At 37.2% G+C, this 14,647-nt stretch overlaps 1 protein-coding gene across 1 annotated transcript; it reads left to right on the top strand.

Moving 5' to 3' along the window:
- The first annotated feature begins 13,047 nt into the window (after positions 1 to 13,047).
- LOC141609089 (auxin-binding protein ABP19b-like) lies at positions 13,048 to 14,254 on the top strand. The gene is made up of 2 exons (XM_074428307.1): positions 13,048 to 13,543; positions 14,094 to 14,254. The coding sequence occupies exons 1-2, from the start codon at positions 13,057 to 13,059 to the stop codon at positions 14,252 to 14,254; spliced, it is 648 nt and encodes a 215-aa protein (XP_074284408.1). The 5' UTR covers positions 13,048 to 13,056.
- The last annotated feature ends 393 nt before the right edge of the window (positions 14,255 to 14,647 follow it).

The following is a 14,647-nucleotide window of genomic DNA, read 5'->3' as shown; positions in this document are numbered from 1 at the left end:
TTCCTAAAATAGAAAACTATTTAGCTATTACATATTCGGAAACCAACTCCATTGGTCCCTTGAACTTCGGTTGTGGCACGCATTTCGAGGTAACACCGTCTTTATGTATCGCCATTCTTGAAGAAATCCGTCTTTGGGAACTCCGGAATGAATAAAATTACATAATAAAATACATAATTTCCTATTATACATTTGTAACTAAAATAAAATAAATCTATTAAATTACAAAACGGTGATACGAGATCACAATAAAAATTACAACCGAATCGATATTCCCATACATTTCGGGAAATACCAATTAAAATCTAAGGCCATACTAAGTAAAATTACATAATTCAAAAATTACATAAATTAAAATTATGACAATCATAAAGAAAATGCAGCATTATAATATGTATGAACATGCTCAATTTTATGCTAAATCGCCTTTAATTAGCCAATATCGTATATTGCTCGGTTTTTACGGATTTGCGTGATTTCAACATTTTATAATCACAAAAATACATAAACTCATATTTATGCATAAGTTAATTACCCTAACCTCTTAGGACTCAAAATTTAGTCTTCACTAATAATTTGACCATAATTAACCCATATTTATAAAATTGTTCATAAATGGATCAAAAATTACAAAAATAAGCCATAAACTTCAAATAAATCACAAAATTTCAAATAAATTTGAAATTTAAAATTTAAATTCATGAACATTCTGGAAAAATACCATGACACTCATAATGTTCAAAATCTTAGGTTAAAAATTTCGAAATTTTTCCGGAAAAACAATGTTGCGGTTTATCAATTTTTAATAAAATAATCATAAAAACATGGAAAAATTATATTCACTAACTTTTCAATTTTAGATCTGAAAAAGATAATAAAATGCAACATTAGACGTTTTTCCTAAGTCATAGATTATGTTTTATTAATTTTCCACTAATAATGTCACTATTTATGCTATTTTTCTTCAAAAATCCATAAATCATGCAAAAAAACTTCTTTATAGCCAATTATTTTACACACATCTTGTAAAATTGCATGTGACAACATATTAATTTTCTATGACCAGATTCGAAATTTAACTCATATTAACCTATTTTTTCACCTAAATCCGAATTTAATAATGAAAAATCCATTTTTCGAGCATAACAAGTCCAAAAATTATGAAAATTTACAGGTTATCTCAAAATAATATATGTGACAACATATCCAAAAATCAACTGAAAGTATAGCTAATTTTAGACCAAAAATGACATTTTAACTCATAAAATCATATTTAAATGTCATTATAGTATAATATGAACAATAAAAATCCGTAAAATTAACCAAAATATCCTAAAACATTTTAGGACCAGAAATATTAACATGCATGGATTAATTTCGTGATATCTCATAATAACACAAATTTTACAAGTTTTATTTGTTATTCTTATAACTCGGAAAAACTTTTAACCGATTTGCATGCAAACAACCGTGGCTCTTGATACCGATTGAAGGAAATGTAGATCTTTATACATACTAACATACTCATATATGTCTTAATTAATTTGTCATAAATTAAATATGGAACTTATGCATGCAAACAAAAGATAAAATAGAGGAGAAATCATGTCCTTACATTTGTGATTTCGGTTTAATGGGCACAAGAGAGATCACCTTTCTCTCTTGTTCTTGAGCTTTCCCTTATGGATGAACCAAGATCCAAGTATAGGATCTCTCCCTAAGCTTAATACCCAAGGCTTTCTCTTAATTCAAATTAATATTATAAGTACTAGTATAATATTAATCTAGTAGAAAATTGAACCAAAATATTATTTAACACTTGAATATCTCGGTTTTTATGAGGAGAAAATGGAAGCTTTTTATCTCTCTAAAAACTTGTTTTAGATGATTGGGAGAATGAATAATAATACACACCAAATGAATGTAGTGTATTAGAAGAATATAAGGAAAAACCCTTTTGTTTTTCTTTTGTGAAAAACCGGGCAAGGAAGAGGAGGGAAGAAAAATAGAGCCAATGCATGCATTAGTTTGCCTTCACAAGGTTAATAGGGTTGCATGACTACTCTTTCTTTTTAATCATTATGTTTACCACTTAATTATAAACACAATATTAAACCTAATACTCCTCCATTTTCGGCACTTTAGTTAATATGGATTCCATATTATTTTTGTCAATTGTCAATATGTCACATGTCACATGTCACATAAATTTGTTATGTATTTTTAACATATTAAAAATCAACGTATTAATAAAAATACGTCACATACAAAAATCGACTTAGTAATTTCATAATTACTTGTGCCAAAATATTTTACCGTTTATAAATTACAACAGATTGTATTTATAATAATTCATTCAATTTCAATTGTTTCTTTAAACAATAATTTCATCCGAGTAATGATACAATTCAATTACTCAGACCGTATCTCATTTAATCACATTTCAATTTGATACGTAAATTTTTACTTCCAAAATCGTCCGTCAATTTTCAAGTAATTTAATTAACTCGTAACATTATACGATTAATCAAATAATCAATTAAGAGTGTTGCCCTATAGGTATGACCTAGGGGGTCAACTGATCACCACCGTCACACGACAGTAATGTCAAACTCTAGTCAGCCAATCATTACCGATATATGTTGACCAGTTGACAGTAACAATATTACTTCCCAATTGTATTCTTTATAATGAGATTTAAACATGTGATCATCATGATCAACAGTCGTGATCGCATTATTGTCGGAGGACACATATTCCAACAGGTAGGTGGTCGATCGACTGCTTGGCAGTGAACAGTAGCTTCTGTAACCCGAGGGTTGGTCGATCGACTGAGAGTGGTGGTCGATCGACTGCTTTAGCTGCTACTTGACTTCTATAAACTCGTGGACTTGTCTTTTGGGTCTTGAAATGCGCACCAAGCTCGTTCCTTAAGCAAATACTTCTCGTCACATGCAATGCAGGATACTCGGAGACGGATTTAGCTTGATTTCCGCTGGTTTCTTCACATTTCTGCAATAATGTACAAAAATACGGAAGTAGACGGAAATAGGGAGAAATGTAGTATAAACTACATGAATGAGCTCTGAAATGCGTGTAAAATGGGATGGAAAACATCATATAAAAGACACGCATCAAACTTCCCCAAACCAAACCCTTGCTTGTCCCCAAGCAAGAATTAGACTCAATCTAATTACCTAATGGAACGAGCTCAATCTCAGAGCGAATTACAAACTGCAAAGCCTAAACCATTTTAATGCATTAACCAACAATCAAATAGTAATGTGAATCATGCAAACGAGTTATGGAGTCGTTAAAAAAAGTTGTTGAACCATCAACTATAGAGACTTATCAATTCGGACTCTCACGGGTCGCTCATATCACACATAAGCACAGGTGAATATATAGGAGAATAGGAAGATTTCATTTTGTAAAGACTCTCACCTAACTGCGACCTATGAAGACATGCCAGCAATAAAATATGAAAATGACCTCTATGACCGTACATATGCATTTCAACCAACAGATGACCAATGACACATGCCGAGGTATATATGGGATATGTGAGGTGTGGGTAAGAAGAGGCAAAGATAATTATGGAAAAGTGGAGGTACAGGTGATCAAGCTAGTACCAAAACGGAACCATATGGCAACATCCAACTTCTTGCTCATAATCAAACGAAACGGTGCTATAGCAAGCACAAAACTCACAAATCTCCAAGCTAATAAATCAATAAGCTCCCCATAAAATATAAATGAATCATGGGAGCAAAAATCGCCAAATAATAAAGACTAAATCATGCGAATTGATTTTTCCTTTTTCTTTCTTTCGAACTCCAGTCGATCGACTATAAATGGCAGTCGATCGACTGCTTCTACAGTACAGAACTCTTTTTATTATTTTTCTCTTCTTTTTCGAATCATTTTTTTTCTTCTTTTGTTTCTTTCTTTTCTTTATTTCCTTTCTTTCATTTTCCAATCATCATCTCAACATGAGCGTATGCCACCAAAAACGTAGTGACAATCCCAACAACTAAACTACTAGCTTGACAAAGGATAGGCTAGATGTAGGATGTAGTCAACGGGACAAAAGGCTATTTTTGGCAGTGTGGAGCTTATGGGCAAAATAAGAAAAGGGAACCTCTACCACATGTGTCGACAAACCACGGACCGAATGCATACAGGTATTAAGCAGATCAAGTTCATATTTATGCAAATTAAGAAAACATGTCTCATAAGGAGTACTACTCACATTACTAAATAAACCGGTCATGAATGTCACCAGTTATAGGCTCTAAATCTCAGAAATATGATGTAGCTTGCCAATTTTCTAAGTTAAGTCTCAAGTTCAGCCGATAATTTAACGAAAACTCGTAGGTATGCACTTATGCGATTCTACTAATAACATGTTAATCAAGCAAGGCTCAGGCAAAACAAGTGCAAATGCAAAATCATCATGGAAATACTACCGTTCCGACTCGACCTACATGCTAAAATAAACGTGCATTTTACGGAAATTTTTGAAATTTTTCAATTGTTTTGAATTTTTGTATATATAAGAGAAATGAAATAAAACAATGCAAAACAAAATTAAACGTGAATGCAAACAAATGATATGCGACGCAAAACCCTTCCCCAAACCAAATCGCACAATGTCCCCATTGTGCAACATCATATAATAACGAAAAGAGAAATGGGAATTTGCGAGAAAAGAAATAAAATATAATGACATGAAGTAAAGAAATCAGGAACTCACAAGACTTTAGGCGCAGCAAAGGAAACCTCCCCAAACCAGCGTGAGCTAGGAGGTTTCAGTAGCCAGCAGTGCTACCAATAAGTGCCTTAAGTCCGCAAATCGACCAAACACAGCAGGGGAGAGGTCGTGAATAGGTACAGCAGTGTCTTCGGTCGATCAACCAAAAGGGGTAGTCGATCGACTAGATGAACAGGAACAGAAGCTCCTGGAAAGCGCAACTCAGTCGATCTACCAATGAAGCCAGTCGATCGACTGAAAGTACTGCTGTACTCCTTACTTCTTCATATTTGCTCAATAACTTGAGCAAATGAGGTCTAAAAACCTGCAAACGCACAATAATACGCGCCCAAAATTGCGCAAAACCCAGAATAAAGTCTAAAGTACTTAAAAATCCTAAGCAAGCGAAATAAAATGCGAAGTTTCGCGCACACAAAAGCAATAAAAATTATCTTAACAAAAGCAAATAAAATGAAGTTTATAACGAGCTCGATCAACTAATAGTTGATCAAGAAGGACCACGGTATGGCCCACTTCGTCGGCTTCTGGCTACTAGAGGTAGCCTCAATGGTGCTTATCTGAGCGGCTGCACCCTTCTTAGCTTCCACATCCGTATGGCTCAATGGATCAACACTCTCATCATCTCCCCGGTCAAGGATCTCTTCGGGCTTATCAGAATCCAGATCAGACTTTCTGGCTTTAACTGGCTCGTCATCAACTATCTCATCAATTCCATAGCTCAGGCAACCAAGACCTCCTCTTTGAATGATCGGCTTTTTACACTGGCACAACTTGCAAAGCACTTCTTTCCCCAAACCAGCTCCTGCATTATCTAAAACAACAGATTCGTCCTCCTTTTTGCTCCCAATCTGGGGCGGAGGGATTAGCACAGGAGTAGTAATAGAGATAGGTAAGTCAGGAAGCACAAAGTACGATTTCCTTTCAGAAACCGTGTTACAAGTCACCGGCCACATGGGGTCCTTTTTCTTAGCCGGTTGGGCAAAGACAATAGAATGCTTTCCCACTTTGAAAGTCAAGGTGCCTAGACCGACATCTATGACTGCACCAGCAGTGTGCAGGAATGGCCTACCCAAAATAATGGGTATATGAGCATCCTCAGGCATGTCAAGTACAACGAAGTCAATGGGGAAGAAAAACTTCCCTATTTGGACTGGAATGTCCTCTAAGACCCCTATTGGCTGGACCGCAGATCGGTCAGCCACATGTACTGTCATGTCTGTCACGGCGAACCTAGTCAATTTAAGCTTCCTAGCTAGACTCAAGGGCATGACGCTTATACTAGCTCCTAAGTCACATAATGCCTTCTCAATATAGAAGGTACCTATTTTGCAAGGAGCGGAAAAGCTACCCGGGTCCTCTAGCTTATGGGGTGCAGTGTGAGACAAGTAGGAGCAAGACTCTTTAGTTAACGCAACAGTGTGAACATGTTCAAGAGATTTTTTCTTTGACAATAACTGTTTCATAAATTTAGTGTATGCTGGCACTTGGTTAACTAACTCAAGGAAGGGTACCTGAACATTCAAGCTACGAATAACTTTCTCAAACTTACTGAAAGATACCCGTTCCTTTGTCGGTACTAGTCTCTCCGGATATGGGGTTGTAAGAAGTACATTAGCCCTCTCCTCTAGGTTGCGCATGCCGGCATCCGTGGACTTAGGCTGGAAGTCCACTGCTTTCTCCTTGTTGAAACTTGAACCCTCCTCAGACCATCTCAAATGTGAGCCATTAACCGTCATTGGGTCAAACTTCGGAACCGGGACGGACCTATCAGCACTCGGGGCTGGTCCTAACATCTTCGGAGTTGTCGTGCCCCGAAACAAATGGTCTCTCAAGTTATCGGGCATCGGAGGACGAAATTCCTCGCTATCAGCAGTAACCTTGGTCGATCGACCACTCTCCTCAGTCGATCGACCGTTGTGCACAGTTCCAGAAGCTCCTGTAACCCGTATGTCAGTCGATCGACCGGGTGTATCGGTCGATCGACTGATATACCTGGTAGACGGCTGTTTCTTTGATTTATTCGTTGAAGCTTTCTTTTGACTTGTTTCCGGCTCATCTTTTTCAACAGCGTCCTCGACCATGGCAGGACCATCAAGGGTGGACCCACTCCTCAAAGTGATGGCATTTAAGGTCTCCTTTTGGTCAGTTTGGGTCGGCAAGTGTCCGGGAGCTCGAGTGTTACTTTTGCTAGCCAATTGAGCAATTTGGCTTTCTAGTAGCTTCATCCCGGCCTCTCTTGCTTGGGACTCCTTTAGCAACAAGTTTTTAAGCTCGGAAAATTTGACTCTGCGATTGTTCCGCCGAGGCACATAGGGAGGTTTCGATATTGTTGTTGCTTTTGATGAGGAGGCACATAAGGTTGTTCTTTGCGGCGGAGGTTGAGTTGGGTTCGGGACATTTTGACTCCTCCAACTCAAGTTTGGGTGGGCATTCGGCTCATAGTAGGTGTTTGTCTGCCTATAGTGTTGAAAGGCAAAGACAAGACTCAAAGGGACTAGGCAGTTCTTCGAGACGTGCCCCTCAGCTCCACACCTTTCGCAGACGAAAGGACCGTCTAACACAAACATTTACTTGGTACATCCCACCTTTAGAAACTCCTCCTAGTTCATACTTGTCAAATCTTGCAAAGAAGAGCCTCAAGCGCAAAGAAAGAGAGGAAGATTCAGCAGCTCTCCTCTGGTTCCCTCCGGAATTACCATACTCGGCCTTGTGGGTGGCTAGATCGTCAATGATATTCCACCCCTTGGTTGCTCCCAAATTCTCGAAGAATCGGCCATTGGCTGCAAAGATCCAAAATGGCCCCCTCGATCGTCGTACAACCCATTGTAGAAATGATTGCACAAGCTCCACTTTTCGAACCCATGGTGCGGTATGGTTCGCACCAGCTTCTTAAATCGGACCCATGCCTCGTGGAAGTTCTCATCTGGCCCTTGTTTGAAACTTGTGATTTGGGCTCTAATAGCAATCGTCTTAGAAGCAGAAAAGTACTTCTTGTAGAATGCCAATGCCAAGGAATTCCAGTCAGTAATCCCATGAACGGCTCGGTCCAGATCTCTATACCACTCCCTTGCAGCATCACGAAGGGAGAAGATGAACATGGTCTCCTTGATGCGGTCCTGGGTCACACCGGTGGGTGGGGGTATGGAGCAGCAGTAGTCAATAAAGGTCTCCATATGCTTAGCTGCATCTTCATTTGCAGCTCCCCCGAACTGGTTTCTCTCAACCATGTTGATGTACGAAGGCTTTGGTTCGAACTTTCTGGCATCTCCTGGTAATTCGAATCCCTTATATAAGTTTTCAGCTGTCGGCTCAGAATGACTAGCTATACTCGCTTCCTCGGCCATGACTGGAATTTCTGGAGAAGTAACTGTCTCGGCTGAAGAAGTGGAAACGGGTGAAGACTGTGGGTCTTCTTCAAACAGGCCGTTCTCGTAATAGCTTGACAGAGTACTCAGCTCTTCCTCTGTCGGTAATACCCTTTGTGTTCGTCTCAACTCGCGCAAATATTTCTCTAACTCAGGGTCAAATGGTACTAGTTCACCACCCTGTGACCTGCGCATAAGAAGGAACTACAAAAAGAATATAAGAAAAGTTTAAGGAACAGAAGTCCCTTAAACTAAGGAAGACTAAAATTAAAACAACTAAAATTAGGACTATTGCCTCCCCGGCAACGGCGCCAAAATTTGATACCCGTCGTTGTGAGTACCAAAAACAAGATTTATAATTTCCTATTAAGACTAACCTAGGCTAGTGGTAACAGGGTCGAACCACAAGGAGGCAGATGTAAATTCTAGTTGTCTAAATTCAGTCTAAGGTAACAATAGTGGGGGTTGAGTTGAGATGGTCTGTAGCTAAGAATAAATAAAGACAATAAGCTAAAAGACGGTTTAACCAGGTAAAGAAGGGGTACTAGGATGATCGGTTCATTAAAGCTTCGGCGGCAGCATATTAAACAGGTCTAAATCGAACACAAGTGAGGCGGGAAACAAGAGGTCCTCTCGGTCCACTCTTAACAGATAGCATCTTTCAATCTCGCTATAAGTCCCTAATATCACTAATACTGACTCTCGTCCTGAAAAGTGACTAACGGTCTAAACTATACCTATCTTTCGATCTCAGCACAGTTTAGTCGATTTAATTGGTGGTCTAACAACTTCCCCTATCTTTCGATCTAATGGGTCAGTCACAAATTAGGTATCTAACTGGTCGCATGCATTCGATTCATTAAATACAACATTAAAATCAATTAAAACGAAAGGTAACCTCACGAGGTCAGTCGATCGACCAATAATGTCAGTCGATTGACTGACACGCGAATCAGGCCATGTTCAATACTTTGCCGCCTACGCTAAAATTCGCCTACATCCTAGCACAAACTATTTAGCTACTCATGCTAAGGGTAAAAACAATAACTTTAATAATGAAATTAACTAATGGATTCATGCTTGAAACGACAAAGAAAACAATTAATATAAACAATAAATTGGTCATGGAATTAACTAGCAATTCTATACTAATGATGAAATAAGTAATAACTGAAATTAGAAAGGAAGGAATACCGAATTTCGCAGAAGGAATGTAACGGAGTGATTGAAAGCACAATGAAAATCCAATGCAAAATAATATCCCCAAACCCTAATTAATAAACTAAAACTCAATGTAAAATTTCTGATAATAAAGCTTGATCCTAAACTAGGTGTCCTCAATTACGTTATATAGAAAGTATACGTAACAATTATTCCAAAACCTAAACTTAATGGGTTTCAAGTTCCTCGGTCTTTTAATTCACGTCTGGAACAGCAGTGTGGTCGATCGACTAAGGTAGGTGGTCGATCGATCGCTGGCGATGAATGTAGCTTCAGAACCCGAGGGTTGGTCGATCGACTGAGAGTGGTGGCCGATCGACTGCTTTAGCTGCTACTTGACTTCTATAAACTCGTGGACTTGTCTTTTGGGTCTTGAAATGCGCACCAAGCTCGTTCCTTAAGCAAATACTTCTCGTCACATGCAATGCAGGATACTCGGGGACGGATTTAGCTTGATTTCCATTTGGATTCTTCACATTTTCGCAATAATGTACAAAAATACGGAAGTAGACGGAAATAGGGAGAAATGTAGTATAAACTACATGAATGAGCTCTGAAATGCGTGTAAAATGGGATGTAAAACATCATATAAAAGACACGCATCACTAGGTGTCCGGTATCTAAGTACAATAAGTAGTCTATTAACTACAATGATGATCTTAGGTCAAAGGATAAAATATACAATTACTCCATAAGAGAATTTCCACATTGACAGTGCATAGGTAATAATAACCATTTGGGAAATCTCAATGTTGATCACGTTCAATAATCATATCTCCATATGCATTATCTATATTATAACTTAATGAATGAGATCCATTAATACTCATCATATGGGTACCGTTATCAATATATTGGTCTATCCGGATTATCATAGTCCCGTTGTGATGATCCAACGACCAACACTACTACAAATCCAGGCAACTACAACGCCCCTTTAACAACGTTTATGCACGAAAATCACAATAGACGTTGTAGAATGTATGGCGCGATTTTTACTAAACTTAATTACAACGGGTATGGTTATATAACCGTTGTTATAAGTTTTAACAACGGGTCAAATTTGCACAACCGTTGTTAATAATTTGGCGCAAAATTGGCGCAAAGTTAGTGAAAAGTAATCACAACGGGTATTTTTAAACCCGTTGTTAAAACTTATTTAACAACGGTTGTTGTTTTACAACCGTTGTTAAAACTTATTTAACAACGGTTGTTGTTTAACAACCGTTGTCAATACTTTCCATACTATAAACCACACAAACACAGATCAGCTACAGCCACAAAACACATACATAACCTAACACAAACACAAACACAGACAAACACAAACACAAACACAGCAAACACACTTTCTCATCGTCTCTTTCTCTCTTTCTCATCGTCGCTTTATCATCTCGCCCGTCCTTTGTTGGTTTCATCGTCTCTTACTTTCTCTAATTATCGGGTAAATTTCGCCGTCCTTTGTTGGTTTCATCGTCTTTCATCGTCATTGTTTTCTTTTTTAAATTATTTCATTTGCATGTATATATGATGGGTTTTTATCGATCATTATTATGTTATTATTCGCTTAATTAGCTCGTAAAACAAATTAAATAAAATAAAACAAAGAAGAAGCAAGATGATAGAGAGGAATGCATGATAAACTTAATTAATAATTCATTAATATATATATATACATATATATATATATATATATGTATATATATATATATATATATATATATATATATATATATATATATATATATATATATATATATAAATACATAAATTAAAAAAGAATTACATTTCTAAAAATGTAATTCTTATATTTTCATAGAGAGTCTTATTCTCTTCTATGATATCCCTCCTCTCCTCCTTAGCTATTTGGAGGTTTCGTTCGCCAGATTACTATATCGTCATATAGCCGCAACAACGCCGCGCTCTGTCAAGCCATTTCTTTTGGCGTCCTGAGTGCGGCTTGAGCATCCACAAGATAGCTCCTAAAACTGTCCTCGATGTGGAGCAACCGGCGGATGAAGCTGTTGTTGTTCTCGGTCATAGTAAGAGTTTTAAGGATGTAATCGTTCATTTTGTTGATGAACTTTGGAGTTGTTTGAAAGATTAATTAGGGGTTGGAGATTGTTTTAGCAGTTAGGGTTTGAAGATAGTGAGATAATCGAATGGCGGTTGAGATAATGTATGTATTTATACTAAGTAATGTGTCCTTTGAATTGTTTTTTAATTAATATAATATATGCATGTTTAGGAAGTTGTGCCATAATCATCATATCTCCCTGCTTAAAATCTTATGTAAACCCTTCTCATTCCATATATTGTCCATTCATATGCATAGTACAGGGATGGCAGTAATAATGCATGCATCGGAATTATAACGGGCCCCGTAATTATGCATGCATCTAGTAATATTTAATTTCATTTTTTTTTATTTTGTAAAAACAAACAACAACGGTTATGTAGAAACAACCCGTTGTCTTTAGTTATAACGACGGTTCTTTGTAAATTAACCGTTGTTATAACTTTCCCACCAAAATTGAGTCACACTTTCCACAACGGGTTTTGATACTTAAAACCGTTGTTAATAGTTTTAATAACGGGTTGCTTAAGAAAACCAACCGTTGTTAAAACCTTTTACAACGGACGCTTTAACAACGTCCGCTATTTTATATAACAACGGTTTTTAGCCGTTGTTATAGCCTGTATCTGTAGTAGTGCAAGAATACTTTTAGACCAAACTCTATAATACTCGACTCTCATTATCATAATCTTCATTATGATGTCAAGTATACCGGTTTAATCAAGGATTTATCATCGTATTAATACTTTAATAAGATAATACGAAAAAGCCATCTAATTATTAATCTCCGTTAATAATTATACTGTATGAAATTCGTTCAAAACGTTTCATAACGATTGCTCTGGGGCATAGTTCCAACAGTCGCCGCCCCCACTACCTTACCACCGGCACCGCAACGACACTACCAATCCCACCATTGTCGACGTTGTCCCTACCCTACACTACGTACAACTACATACCATGTTCGAAACCCCTGCTCTACTACCCTAACCAACACAACTAACCCCAAAAAAATCTCTCCCCACCATCGAAATCCCCTTTTGCACTTCTAAGAACACCAGATCTAATGTTCTTAGGAGTGGGAGAGGGGATATCGATGGTGGGGACAAGATTTTTAGGGGTTAGTTGTGGTGGTTAGGGTGGTAGGAAAGGTTGAACGACGGAGCAGAATGTGGCAGCTTGGGTGGACGTCGGTCATAGGAGTGGTGTCGTCCGCGATGTGGGCAATGTCGTCGACGTCCCGGGCTGATGAGGGTGGCGGCCTTAGCTATTGGTGGTTCAGGATGTATTGAGTGGTTGTTGTACTTTGTCTTATCCCTTTTTATAAATGAACCAAACAAGTAGGAAAGAAAAGGGTAATCCCATTTCTTACCCCACTCTTTCTCTTTAGTGATTACATTTTCTTATCCTTTTCGGAACCAAACCACCCCTGTTCTAAAATTTTTATATGGTTATAGACATATAGTAACATAAGCAAGCACAAGTGGAATCGCAAGCATAGCAAGATACCATATACAATCCTATATATAAGGTGACGCCTGATTAACACTAATCACTCCCAAAAATACAAAGTAAAACTAAAAACTCCTTTAATCAAAGTTTTCATCCAAATTAATAACATGGTAATATTGAGAGTTGTCTTCCTATTTTCACTCCTAGTCCTTTTAACCGTTTCATCTGCTATAAGTGTTGTGGAATTCTGCGTTGCAGACTTTAATTACCCGGTGGGGCCAGCCGGATATCCATGTAAGAACCCGGCAAATTTAACCGTTGATGACTTCATATTCTCTGGCTTAGGTGTCCCAGGGAACAATTCTAACCCATTCAAACTCGGTCTGACGTATGCAATCGACAAAACATTTCCCGCTTTAAATGGGTTGGGCATTTCAATGCTCCGGCAGGACATCGCTGTGGGTGGAGTTGTCCCAATTCACTCGCATCGAGTTTCAGAGCTGATTTTGGTAATTGATGGTCCAATCGTTTCTGGTTTCATTGACGGAAATAATGTTGCCTACTATAAAACGTTAAATAAGGGTGACATTATGATATTCCCTCAAGGTTTGTTGCATTTTCAAGTAAATATGGGTGATAAACCAGAATTTTTTGGCAAATTGGTGTTTATTAGCAAAATAATTAGGGAGTTGGGATTGGTTTGAAACTATTTAGATTTATGGTGTCCACGTCATCAGTTTTTATTTTTTTTTCAGTTTTTATGGTAAGCCGCTAAGTTTCTTAGCGGCTTACAATTTTTTTTTTTTTTTTTTTTTAAATTTTTTTTTTTCAAAAAAAAAAAAAAAAAAAGTGAATAGTAAAGCCGCTAAGAATCTTAGCGGCTTTACTATTCACTTTTTTTTTTCAAAAACCGTCACCTTCTAACACTGTTGACAGCTTATTCTAGAAATGAATAATCACCAAAGCCGCTAAGAAAGTTAGCGACTTCCTTATTTCTCTATTTTTCATAAACTTATGACATTTATTATCAAAAAAATGACAAAGAGACAAAGCCGCTAAGAAACTTAGCGGCTTTGCCTAAAAATTGGAAAAAAAATGAAACTGATGAAATGGACACCATAACTCTAAATAGTTTCAAACCAACCCCAACTCCCTAATTATTTTGCTAATAAACACCAATTTGCCAAAAAATTCGATAAACCAGCCCTTGCATTTGTAAGCTTGAACAGTGCTAATCCGGGTTTCCAAACTACTACTTGTTCTCTGTTTGCAAATGATTTGCCATCAAATGTTATTGAGAAGATCACTTTGTTGGATGCTACTCAAGTCCACAAGATGAAGGAACTCTTTGGCGGATCTAATTGATTAGTTTCTTTAAGTCAAATGCTTGAATTTTCTTCCTGTAATATGTGTGCCATTTATGTTTACGGTTCAATAATTCGGACTCTATTAAATGTGCTAAACTTGTTACTTGTATGATAAATAAACAAAGTTATTGTGCCATTTATTTTGTAATAATAAAGAAATTATTTGATCGTACGGAGTATTTGCTAATATGGTTATCCGATTAACGACTTGTATTTAATAAAACCTTTTTTCTTTGTGTTTTTTGTAAATAACTCCCTTATATTTACCTTTTTTTACAAATAACCCCCTTATATGTCCATCTTTAGTAATAACCCCCTTAAATCTCACCTAATCCTAAAAATTACCACCAAAACTGAATTACGCTAACGAAACTTAAAAACCTGATCCAAC

This window comes from Silene latifolia, chromosome 10, assembly GCF_048544455.1.
Source record: "Silene latifolia isolate original U9 population chromosome 10, ASM4854445v1, whole genome shotgun sequence".
NCBI lineage: Eukaryota > Viridiplantae > Streptophyta > Magnoliopsida > Caryophyllales > Caryophyllaceae > Silene > Silene latifolia.
This window is presented reverse-complemented; position numbering and strand designations above follow the sequence as displayed.